This window comes from Xiphias gladius, chromosome 18 (assembly GCF_016859285.1).
Source record: "Xiphias gladius isolate SHS-SW01 ecotype Sanya breed wild chromosome 18, ASM1685928v1, whole genome shotgun sequence".
NCBI lineage: Eukaryota > Metazoa > Chordata > Actinopteri > Istiophoriformes > Xiphiidae > Xiphias > Xiphias gladius.
This window is the reverse complement of record NC_053417.1, coordinates 11,852,787-11,865,084: the sequence shown is the minus strand read 5'-3', so window position 1 is coordinate 11,865,084 and position 12,298 is coordinate 11,852,787. Positions and strand designations below refer to the sequence as shown.

General features: G+C 39.7%; 1 protein-coding gene across 2 annotated transcripts; it reads right to left on the bottom strand.

Moving 5' to 3' along the window:
- Positions 1-3,511: 3,511 nt before the first annotated feature.
- LOC120803669 (large neutral amino acids transporter small subunit 1-like) lies at positions 3,512-11,410 on the bottom strand. 2 transcript variants are annotated; one of them, XM_040152390.1, is made up of 11 exons: positions 11,310-11,410; positions 10,075-10,608; positions 9,797-9,922; positions 7,787-7,892; positions 7,601-7,645; positions 6,859-6,982; positions 6,603-6,706; positions 6,179-6,275; positions 5,499-5,648; positions 3,954-4,128; positions 3,512-3,682 (listed from the first exon to the last, which is right to left on the bottom strand). In XM_040152390.1, exons 1-11 carry the CDS (start codon positions 11,383-11,385, stop codon positions 3,606-3,608), a joined length of 1,614 nt encoding a protein of 537 aa, XP_040008324.1. In that variant the 5' UTR covers positions 11,386-11,410; the 3' UTR covers positions 3,512-3,605. The 2 variants fall into 2 exon arrangements, with proteins under 2 accessions (XP_040008324.1, XP_040008325.1); XM_040152391.1 differs by having other exon boundaries at positions 10,075-10,605.
- Positions 11,411-12,298: the final 888 nt, after the last annotated feature.

The window sequence follows — 12,298 nt, the reverse complement described above, 5'->3', positions numbered from 1 at the left end:
CTCAAAAGAAGCAAACAACTTTGCCCGAAGATAAAAACTTGTTCAAAGACAAAAAAAAAAAAATTCACATCAAGTGTCCAGTATTTCAAGTATTTCTTTGTACTATATACTTTTATGGGGAGAACATGGTTGAAATCAGGCAAAATGCTCTGGGGATGAGTTTATTTATTTCACCCCACTTGCAGAATTCTTCCTCTTATGAAAAATAAAATCATGAAGGCTCAGTACAAACAACTAAATTATGTGTACAAATTGATGTTGATGATGTGTTTTTCTGTGATGTTGAGTGAGTTTCACCTCAGCTAGTCATAAATAATTGAGACTCCATGTTTCATTAATAGCTTTGCCCAGGGCTTATTTCCCAACGCAGAAAGCTAGCTGTGTGTGATACTTATTTAAAATATGAGAAAAGATTTTTTTAAAAGACTAAAATGTGATTTGGCAATGCATGTGCACAATTTAAGAATTTATTATTTTATTTATTATTTCATAGTCTGTTTCAGTGTAATCTGACTGACTCCTGCTTTAAGAAATTACCTTTCATACCCTGGTTTTGTATGTGTACTGTCCGTGACAATACCGAGTCCTGCAGACCTGCTTTAACATTAGATTTAACTCTAAAAACTGCCCAGTTGAAACCACTGAAGCTGGGCTTTACCTTTATCATTGTACAAATTAAATGAATGAAGAATTAAAGTCCCTGTTTGGTTCCCTCCCTCTTTACAGATGATATCAAAATACTTCATACGTCACTTGTGCATTATTGGCTCTTTGCTTTTCCAATCTCCCATCACTAATATTGTCTCCAGGAGCTCTGGTACATCAGTAGCCATCAAACCCTCCCATTTCCTCTTCAGACGGATATGAACTCTCCTGACAGTACAGGCGTCAGCAGCTTCATTGTCTGCCACCCAACAAACAAGACAAGACAAACAATAAGGGACAGAGCATTTCATACACATCACTGCCCACAGACTTGATGGCAGAGATGATAACGCCATTGGACGACATTTTGAGAAAATCGTGCTTGTGAAGCATCCTCATTTGGGTAGAAGCTGTCGTGTGTTTTGGGATTGCTTGTTCTATCTGAAACTGTTATCTGCAGAGGGGCTGTTGTTGAAGGCCTATTGTTAACTGATCCGAGTATATTAGGCATTTACGCAGCGAGGAATCAGATTTTAACCCTCTGAGGAACACTTCTTTTGTTGGCTACCTGCTTTACACAACATAAACCAAGATTTGAACAAAAATATTTTTATTATTACAGGTACCTGCCATGGTCACTGACATACAACAGTTACAATAACTGACAAAGGTACTTTCAATTTTTAAGATTAAAAAATATGCTATTAGAGTTTTGTTTGTTTCCGTAACATTTCATTTGGCAAATACAATTAAAGGCATTATCAATTCATACATAAAGTAATACTTGGTATGCACAGATCCGGTATGTTGTCCAAACATAAAAAAATGTGATGAGGCCAGCAGAAACCATGTGTCTTCATAGTCGCAATCCATGATATACGTTTTGCCTTTAGACACGTGTGCTCTCTGTTTTAATTTAATCAGATTTGTTCGATAAAGGCCACATGCGTTTTTCTTCCTTCAAGCATTGTGCTGTCTTTTGGTACACTCACAATTTTCTGACTGTGATGAAGATTAAAAAAATCATGAAGTGAAAATGGTGCTTTATGTTAAGAAAAATTCGTGATTACTGTACCATTTTTAACCTTCACATCTACTTCTTTTTCTTAAAATCTGCTGTAAACATTATATGCTATAGGGGGATGCTGCTATTGGGATGTCCGTCCCTCTCCCTTTACTTGCGAACTAATTTGCATGGTGGTGTTTTTAAACTGTGATTAATGATTGTCCAGTTTGTTGTGATGCCTTGCTCCAATTTACATCAATAAATGAGATGATGGTTGAAGAGCGCTTCTCAAAAAAGAAAGACATTTCATCTCCTGTCGTGAAAACGATGTTGCTACTGACAGAGAATAAGCATTCTGTTGATTTTACAATGCCCTGTAAAACCTAGCAGAATGCAATGAAATTAGCAAAGGTTGACAATCCATATACGCCTGGATGACGTTTAAGGGGACTGTTGCTCCATTCTGTGTAAAATTCAGAAACTTTTTCCAACCCACTCAAATTCCACCCTCCTTAATTTTCCTCAGAATTTTTTCCTCTGGGATCTTGGGTATACTGGGAAAGTGCTGCAATAACTTTGGGAAAACCTCAGATATTCAGTTTAAAAGTAGGATTTTTATGGGTACTTTACTTATTTTTAAAAACAAACAAAAGCTGATGTCACTAAATTTGCAACATTCATTTTGGTCTTACAGTGACAATAAAACAAAAAAATAACTGGAATATCAACACTGGCACAGCTGGCACAGATAATAGATACACGCAATAGAAAACACTAACACTACAATGGAGTTTACTGAATACAGCCACTAGAATGACATCTATACATATCTCCAGTGTCTTATAATAATGCCTCACAAACAGGTGCTGGTATCCACTGTCATTTCATCACATATCATCACGTATGGAGCGCTCACACTGAGAATAAAATGATACAGGAAACACGACCTGCTTCACAGTAACACATCTTAAGGAAACATTACATACACTGTTTTCTCTTTTTTGTGCTTCAAGATAGTGCTGCGGATCCATTTTTACAAATGAATACAAAAAATACAAATATAGAAATTAATATTTATTTAACACAAATATTAGTAGCCTATGTGTATAATCCAATCTGTGCTATGCTAGTAGTTAACCACTTCTTCTTCCAATACTGACCTTATTCATACACTGTACACTGATTGTTTCTTATGAGGTCTTTTTTTTTTTTTTTAGCTCAAATTAGTCCATTCATCATCAACCATAGCAGAAAGTTTAGTCAGTTATGACTCAGAGGTCAATAATTTCATATTCTATAAAACTGTAAACTATAATAAACTATGTGTGGTTTTGGTTGTTAGTGTTTTGCAAATGTAAAGAAAGTCTAAACTATTTTTCTTGTCTCATTAAACTACTCATTTGTAAACTTTAGGCGAACAATAAACTTGTTGTTTTAGGCCACTAGAGTATATTGTCTGGAGCGTGATGCTGTGTTTTCAGTATACAATGAATTATGTGCCTACGACAGTTACTTACATTAAGATCAGAGCATGACTCTCCATTAACTAAATAACATGCAACATATACGTAAGCATGTTCTATCATTAAAGGAGATATAATTGCGAAACAGATTTAGAAAAGAAAATTTAGAAAAGCAGTGTAAAATGTCTAAATTCCAAATCTTGACTAAGATCAGACTTTTTGACATTTTAAACACTTTGTAGTGTTCATTAAATATGCCTATATACTTTGCACACAAGACATACATACATAGACCGTCCTTTACCAAGATTTCAAGACTGCTCTTGTATATACCAATGTGTTCCACAGTTACCTGCCTGGTTAGATAAAGGTTTAAAAAAAAAAAAAAAAACTGCTTTAGCCGAATCACAAGTGAATGAATGTAAACATGTCAAGAATGTTCATACAAAAAATATTGACCCAGTCCTTCATCTTGTGCAGTCTGTCCAGCATCACTCAGCCGCCTCATGTTTCTCCCTCTCCTCAGGAACAGACATGAAGATCTTCTGACAGAACATGGTGAAGATTTCTGAGGAGAAACAACTTATCACATTAGCCATGTCTGTTTTCTTTAGCTACGTTACTGCAGATCAAATGTTGAGAGATTTTATTAAACATGGGATCAGCACCTTGGTTTGAGGCCTTCGCACCGACTATGTAAACAAACCGAATGTATCAGTGCCCACAGCTGCACTGATACAGAGCAGATATTCTCACATGAATTTAATAACAAACTTTAATGAATGCTTCTCACACCTCGCCTGAACAAGACCATGAAAAAACAAAAATGTCACACCCACCAAGCATCTTCTTGACCACATGGGGTTTCTTCCACTTGTAGCCCAGCAGGTATGCTGGGATGCCTGTGAGAATAATGCTGCTGCCTACCAGGCACTCAAATGGAGCTGCCCAGAAGGACACGACGATCATGAAGACACAGCCCAAAACGAAAGTCACGGGGATGAACAGATACACCTGCAGAAAGAAGATACAATAGATGAATGCGTATGTTCCCGTTAAAAAAGAGGACAGTGCATAAAATGCTTAGTTAGTTAGTTTTTGACAAAGTTACTGCATTTTTAGAGAAGTGAATTTCAAGTTATGTGTCTTTTCATATAAAATTGCTGCCTTTGATTATATAAGAACTTGTCAAATTAAATATGTATCTCTTCCTATAAATGTCATATACTGAATCATGTACAAATACCCCATTATGACTTCACGATAATGAAACTTTACCTGATGATGTGATATAAATGTTGATAATGCTACAATAAGTCATTGAAGTTATTTGCCTTATTGAGTTGTCAGTGTAGATTATCACATCACCAATCAAAACCCGTGCTAGAAAGTAAGTCCATTTACTCAGGTATTGTACATAAGAACATTTTTCTTCTTGTTCTTTACCTGAGTATTTCCATTCTTCCAAGGGAAAATTTGTACTTATTACTGCACTACATTTATTTCATAACATCACCTGTTACTTTACAGATTCAGATTAATCCAATAATATAATATACTGTACATTATTCTGAAACAGGCCATTGTGCATAATGAGAACTTTTGCCTTTTGGTACTTTAAGTATGTTTTGATGAGCTACTTTCTTTCACCACTGGTTAACACAGTTACATCCTTTACGAAGCAACAACGAATTGTCATTATTTTTATTGCAATAATGTGAGTATGTTGTAATCTGGGTTTTATCACATTTTATTCGATTTTAATTAGTTTAAATATACACATTCTGAGAATCTTGCAGTACTTTTATGACTGGTCATTACAAGTACATACAGTATTTTAGAAATGCAGATGCTCAGCTACTATAGCTGAGCGTTGCAAGCTAATGAAGAGAAATCCATTTCTGTTCTGACCAAAGTTAAATTTAGATGTAAAAAATTGATAATTGTCTTGTTTTTTCACGGATGGTTTCCCACATGAAGAAGAAAACTCCATTTGTTCCTTGTTACAGGTTTCAACTTATTAAACAAATGGGCCGAAAGCACTCAGGTTCAAAGGAGAGATGAAAGTCTCTGGTCAACCAAAGCACTGATCACACAGTGAAAGAGAGACAAAGAGCCATGTATTCGTGCAAACACCACTCCCATCCTGAAATCGCAGTATGGTTCCACTTTCAGCCAATAACAAGAGCAGTGATACAATGGTTGTTTCATTAAAAAACATATGTATATAGTGAAGGCTTGACGAAACAAGGAGACGTGTTTATGTTCTGGGCAGACAGAAAAACTAGTTGGAGATTCAGGCAGAGCTTGAGGCTTGCATCCGTCTTGTATAACTTTCAGTGAGACTCAAATCCTTTAAAACCTTTAAGACATGGGTGCGTTACCTTAATGGGCCTTCTGAGGTCGGGCTTGGTAAAACGCAGCCAGAGCATACCAGCAATGGCCATACCGACACACAGCCAGGTGAAGAAGCTGAAGAGATTGATGACAGAGAAGATGTCCTGGGAGATGGCATACAGCATGGACAGCAAACACTGATATAAGGGAAAAGGAACACAAAATGATAACAGAGATGATATTAAATATTAGTCATATATTGTGCACAAACACACACATTGTACTCCTCAAAACATTTAAGAGAGATATTTTAAGCTAAATGCTCTTTATTCAGAGATTTGTAACTAGTTTTAAGGGGCCTCGTCTCTAATTACACATTGCATGCGTGTAAATATGTAAATAATGTCCCATAGTACAAAAGCAATTTTGTTTAATAAAAATATCTCTATAAATACTTCACAAATCTATTAGATTTTGAGCTTTCAGGACAGATTTCTGATCACTACTATTGACTGCCAGAAACCTGTGGATGCTGTTGCAAATCTATAGTAGCAGACAGAACTTAAGAAAGGTCATACGCGATTTCATGCACCTTTATTTTCCATAACCTTATTGGATGTCATCGTAGGTTTTTGGGTTACTTTCACAGCCAAGACTACTAATGGTGATGATTTATAAAACACAAAAGTAACTGTCAAATTTTCACTGTAAAGAGCAGGATTCTTACTGTGAATATGAGGGACGGCACTGGTGTGAAAAGGTCTGTGTGAACCAGCCCCAGAGCAGCAGGGAGTTGACCCTCTCGAGCTCCAGCATAGAACAACCTAGAAGAGAGAAAAAGCTCTTTCATGGTTATTTTGTGATGAAATAGTTGGCCTATATAAAAATTCCAACCAATAACAGCCTCAGATTTTGGAACAGCCCCCTCTTATCTTCATTTTTCCAACATTTTTCGAGTGTTCACCCCTAAAAATTGAGGATCCTTTCCTCAAAAGATCATGACTCCAGTTTAATAATTGCAAAGGAATACTGTGCTCAAAACTGGTCCGGGTAGTTTTTAAACTTCTAAACACACATGCACCATAATTGTTGTATTAAAGTGGCAAAATGCTATCGATATTTCATTTCATTCTCTGTGTGTAAACACACACCGTGCAGAGGTGAAGAGGGATCCGTTGACAGCTCCAAAGCAGGACAGTCCCACAAAGACAGGAATCAGCCAGGACATCACACCAAGATGGTACTCCCCAAAACTCTGCAAAACACAATCGGTCAGTGGCATATATTAAGGCAGCTCACATTTCGTAAAAAAACAAAAAAAAACAAACAAAACTTTGCGTGCACTTTGTGAAAAAACAAAACAACCAACGAAGTCTCATAACTTCATGACAGAAGCGTAATGCTCACCACGGCAACAGCCTCAGACTCGACCATAACTTGAGGGGAGATGGTGGTGAAGTAGGCCAGGTTGGTGAGAACATACACCACAGTCACTATAGGCATGGATATGATGATAGACAAGGGCAGGTTCCTGGAGAGGGAAAGGTGAGAGGTCATTTGAGAAAAGAACCTCTTGACAACACATTTTCCAATAATATCTGTTTTTTTGTAATATTTGTTTCCACTGCATCTATGAGATCAGTGACTGAATTTGTGTGCAGTTTCATGCAATTCAATTGCAAACGTGACTGTACAATTTCATATATTTTATATGGTTAGTTCTGTACAGCATTCAGTTGTGCTAGATAATATAATACAATATCTAAAAGCATAGGCATCAAAAGCACCTCTGTAAAATGTAATACTTGAGGCATCATACAAGGGGTGGACCAAACAATTAGAACATCTAATCATGCAATGCAATTCAATTCATCATGATCATGATTCATTCATGATCAGCTTCTGTCAAGGCTGTCAGAGAGCTGTGGATTCAACTCGAAAGTCGTTTTTGAGGCTGTTATTGGATTGGATTGCATTATATTGCATGGTATTCCTGTTCCTTTGTCCAGCCCTTCTATACTGTATTTCCATGCAATCGACTGAGGGTAAAACAAGCTCAGACATGGATGCGGGGTGGTCATGCTGTTGGCAAATATTTACAGGAGAGTCTGTACAATCCTCAAAACAACCTTCATCACATTTAAGTCACCTCTCTGGATTGATCATCTCCTCGGTTACGTAATTCAGGTAATTCCTAGGAAAAATAAAAAGAGTCCATCACTATGTTAGGGATTGGGAAAAGACTGGAATTACTGTATATTGCACTGCAAAACCAACAAAAATCGTTTCTATTTCTGGTCTGTAATTACATTAAAATAGTTCAAAAATCCCTCACCAGCCTCCAAAAGCAAAGAGACCACTGTATAAAGCCAAGACAATGTTGTCAACTCCCATTTTGCTGCCTTCAAATGCCTTTTCTGGTGTCAGGTACGGCACATCACCTGCACATACACAGAAAAAATAAGAAGACAACAGCCTGAGAAACATACCTCTCTCGCCAGGCTGTTGCTCCCTGCCCTTTGACAGGCTTGACATTTTCAACCAGCAACTAGTCACATGGGACTTCATCTGAGCACTTTACCTCCAGGTTTGCACTGCTCCTTTGATTTTCTGGAAACATAAACAGGTCCTGCCTAGCGGACATTTAAGTATGAGCAGAAATATCTTTTGATTAGTAAACCTCAGTCCACCCATTTATTCACACCAGCTACCAAAACCAGTGCTTCAACGGCAAGGGCATCTGTACAGGAGGCTGTGTGTGTGTGTGTGTGTGTGTGTGTGTGTGTGTGTGTGTGTGTGTGTGTGTGTGTGTGTGTGTGTGTTCAAAAGTGTATGTGCTTGAAGTCTTGCTTCTGCGTAACTCTCCCCTCTACCTGTCACTTTCAGATGGTTATGACTTTCCTTTCTGTGAGGCCTGTTACACACAGATTATTTTATTCTTACTCAGTCCTCTGAAAGACCACAGTGTGACAACAGCCGGCACGCCTCGCTGCCTAGTTTCCATGGTAACACAGTGTAGCGCACAATGGCGGTGGACTTGGCTTTGCAAAAGAGGGGGAGGGCAGCAGATGTAGCATGGAGCAAACGACGGCCACTCTGTCTTCCCGCGCTTTTTTATTTTTGAATGACAAGACTGGAGCTGAATCAGTCACTTTGCTATTTCAGATTTGAAAAGCTTATATATTTCTTGGTATTCGAGATGGAGTTGACATTTCACATGTGAATCACATCGGCCGTGGTTGTCTCCCTCCATGTTTGGGGCAGTGGTTTGGAAGATTCATTTCATAATATAATTCATTAGTGCAGGAATAGAAATTTTGCATCTTTTTTGCATCAATGTCTCATTATTTTCCGCTATTTCGCTTATATAACTAAGTCTATTCTTATCATGTTCCGACAGATACAGTGTTCAACTTCGAAGTACACTCCACATAGACACGCATGCACATGGCCGCACACTGGCTCTGACTTACTTACAAGGCTGCAAACAGACAAGCCTTGTGTTCAGACTCAGCAACTGTGCAAACAAACTGAAATGAGGACAGTCTGCTTGGTTGGGCTCATTAGTGTTAGTCAACAATTTGTTGATCATTAGAGATAAAAGAAATGAAGCTCAGTTTCAGATACTGTCACACAGAATGATAAAACAATAATGTATATCACACTATAAAACCTACAGTTTGCAGGCTAGCAGGCTACTTATTTTATTTACACTTTTATTACCACCATTATTGCACTAAAAAACTATGATAACAAGAGGAAAATAAGTTTTACTGATCACTAAAGTATATTTTAATAGTGTAAGGGTTAGGGTTAGGGAGTAATTTAGCCAAGATAATTGTAGTATGATAATATTTAAAAAATATATATTAATATCGGCCCATGTCCCATCCCACTAAAGTCAGGCTAAACTTTGAAATCATTTTAAATTTATTTTTACTGTCTAATATTAACTTTTCGCAAGAGTCACTCTTAATGCAAAGTATCAACTTCTCTAACTTGCCTTTGCCTGCTCAATTTAGCATCAACTTGTGATCAAGAAGTTAGGAATAACGAAAAAAATGATACCAGTTAAAGAAACTGACTGAACTGCAAAACCCAGCTGGTAGTCATGCAGTTGCTATGAAGCTGAGTGAGAACATGAGACTTTTAGTTTATCACTGCTTTTGGTCTTTTTGTGTTTTGTAGACCTGTGGCCACAGAATACCATATAGCATAGTTTTACAAAGATCCCTAAAAGTCCAAGACCATGACAAACTATACACTATAGAAAAATGAGATCAATTTGGAGGTTTTAGTACCTGTATGGCTCTGTCTGTCAAAATTGTGAATAAGTGGGACTCACCGGTGAAAATCTGTATGAAGCCGAAGAGGATAATGATAACCAGGGCTAGCAACTTGGAGGCTGTGAATAAGTCCTGGACCTTGGTGGCCGCTCTCACACTGATACAGTTTACAAACGTCAGGGAGGCTGCAGGAGGAGGGAGATGTAAAACAGGACAGAATCGGGAATTAGGGGAGTAATCACCTGGAATCAAGTTATTTGTCTGTAGAGGAAGACAGCACAGTATGTTTCTACTGTTAGTCTTTGTAAAGTAACCCCAGCCAACAACCCCAACTCACTGAGACACAGGCAGGCAATGAGCTTGGCAGCACTGTCGGGCACAGCACAGTTAGGGTAGAGAGGTTTCAGAAGATAAGTAGCAAACACCAGCGACACCACATACTGTGACGACGGCCGAATGATGAGCATCTCCACCCACAGCTTCAGAAAGGCTGCCAGTTCGCCGTACACCTCCAGGATGTAAGTGTAGTCTCCCCCTGACTTAGTGATGGTTGTGCCCAGCTCAGCGTAGCACAGCGCACCCATGGTAGAGACCACTCCACAAGCAGACCAGATGATCAGGGAGAGCCCAGCTGAGCCGGTCTCTTTGACCACACCTGTCGGAGTGACGAAAATGCCCGAGCCAATGATGGTGCCTATGATCATTCCCACACCGTTGAAGAGGGTGATGCTGCGCTTGAGCTCAATCTTCTCCCCTTTGGCAGGTGAGCCGTTAGTGGGGCTTTTGGCAATGGGACCAGAGACCATGGGGGTAGATGGAGTAGCTGGCTGCTCTACAATCAGACCATCTTGGTCTGGGTTTGCGTCAGCTGCTGGCGGAGAGAGGACAGCAGACCAGGACATGAGACAAGAGAGTTTCACATTTGAGGTACGATCACTTAGTGTTTCCAGTAATCATAAGAAAAGAGAGGTGAAAAAGCAACGCAATGGCCACATTTTCTGTGAATTGTTCTCTGTTGAGACATTTCAGTCACTGGTTCAATTTTAACAGAATGTAATACCAATATATGGCTGCACACATGACAAAACAGAAGCAAAACGGATTTCATTTTTTTTAATGTCAGTCCATGTCTCCGGCAGCAAAGCATACATGCAGTTCACATTCTGGATCAGCAATTTCAGTAAATGTGTGGCATGGACTGTTTAAGAACAGGTCACACTGGCTCATCAGGGATGTTAAAAAACAAGTTTCTTAGGATGACACCTCATTTCCTTATTTTACCTCTCTTTATGTGTATGTAAGACCCACCGCACCAGGTAGTTGTGCTTTTGGGCCCAGGAAAAGGGTTAGGCACTCAAAATGTGCTTTTGTTTATCCAAGTGTCCACATTCCCTTACCTGTCACCTGTCACCGTGACACACCCACAACCCAAAACAGCAGGATGTATCTCTTCAGCTACATCAGCCGGAATGTAGTTTTGCAATAGGTAATGTTGCATCAGAGCGCATGGCGGCTTAATGCAGCCCTGCACCATGTGGTATCTAAAGGAGTGTGAGCGTGCACTGTACCTACCCCCGCTCTTCTCCTGGCTCGCTGCCTCGGCAACACTCTCCCGACTGCTCCGTAATTTCAGCTCCGGTTCAGCCATCTTCCCTCTCAGTCTGGGTCCCCTTTTTCTGGTCTTTTTCCTCCTGCCCCCCTGTTCCTTCCTCCCTTTATGTCCCCTTCCTCTTCTTGCCTGAATTTCCTACTGTCTCTCTCTCACTCTCATACACACACACACACACACACACACACACACACAATCCACCCCCCCCCGCACTGTCTCTCTAAACCTCCCTGATTCGTCCTCCCTCACACATGCACACACACACTCTCCTCTTCATTTGCACACACTGCCTTCGTCACTCAGACTGGAATTCATCTGACCCTGATCCACTGTCTGTCTCTTCCTCCCTCCCCTCTGCCTCTCCAGGATGCAGCAGGGAGGAGCTGAACCTTTGTGATGCTGCTGTTGCGTGAGACTACACCCAGTCCAAATGAATTTTGGGATAGCTCAGAGGGGAAAGTAGGTTACTGGCAGGCACCATCTGGAGGAGCAACCACATGACGCTATAATCGTTTTGTGCGCTGCCTTATCCAGTGGTATACAGTATGGCTGTGTATGTTTCTGCGCTCTTATGTCAGAGTGTATTAGGGAGGATGCTGCAGGGCTGGTACTCCCTCTAGTGGTGTCAACATAAAATTAACAAGTGTCTTTGTTCTCCCTCTGTCGTGCTGAAAGGAATGACTCCACAGAGCAAATGCAGTCCCACTGGCCTGACTCAGAGCAGAATAATAATATTGAGGCACACGATATTTCTGTATCACCTATTGTTTTTATATATGGTTTTTTTTTTTTTCCACCACCTTACTTCCACCCTATCAGCTGACCTCATGGTGACATGGTTCATCCAGGTCCGGACCTACCCAGCACTACAATGCCGATGTGCTCAGGGCGCTCCATAATAAGGACGTTGCACCGTGGGTACAGACGTATAGCAGTCTATGTGATAGACCTA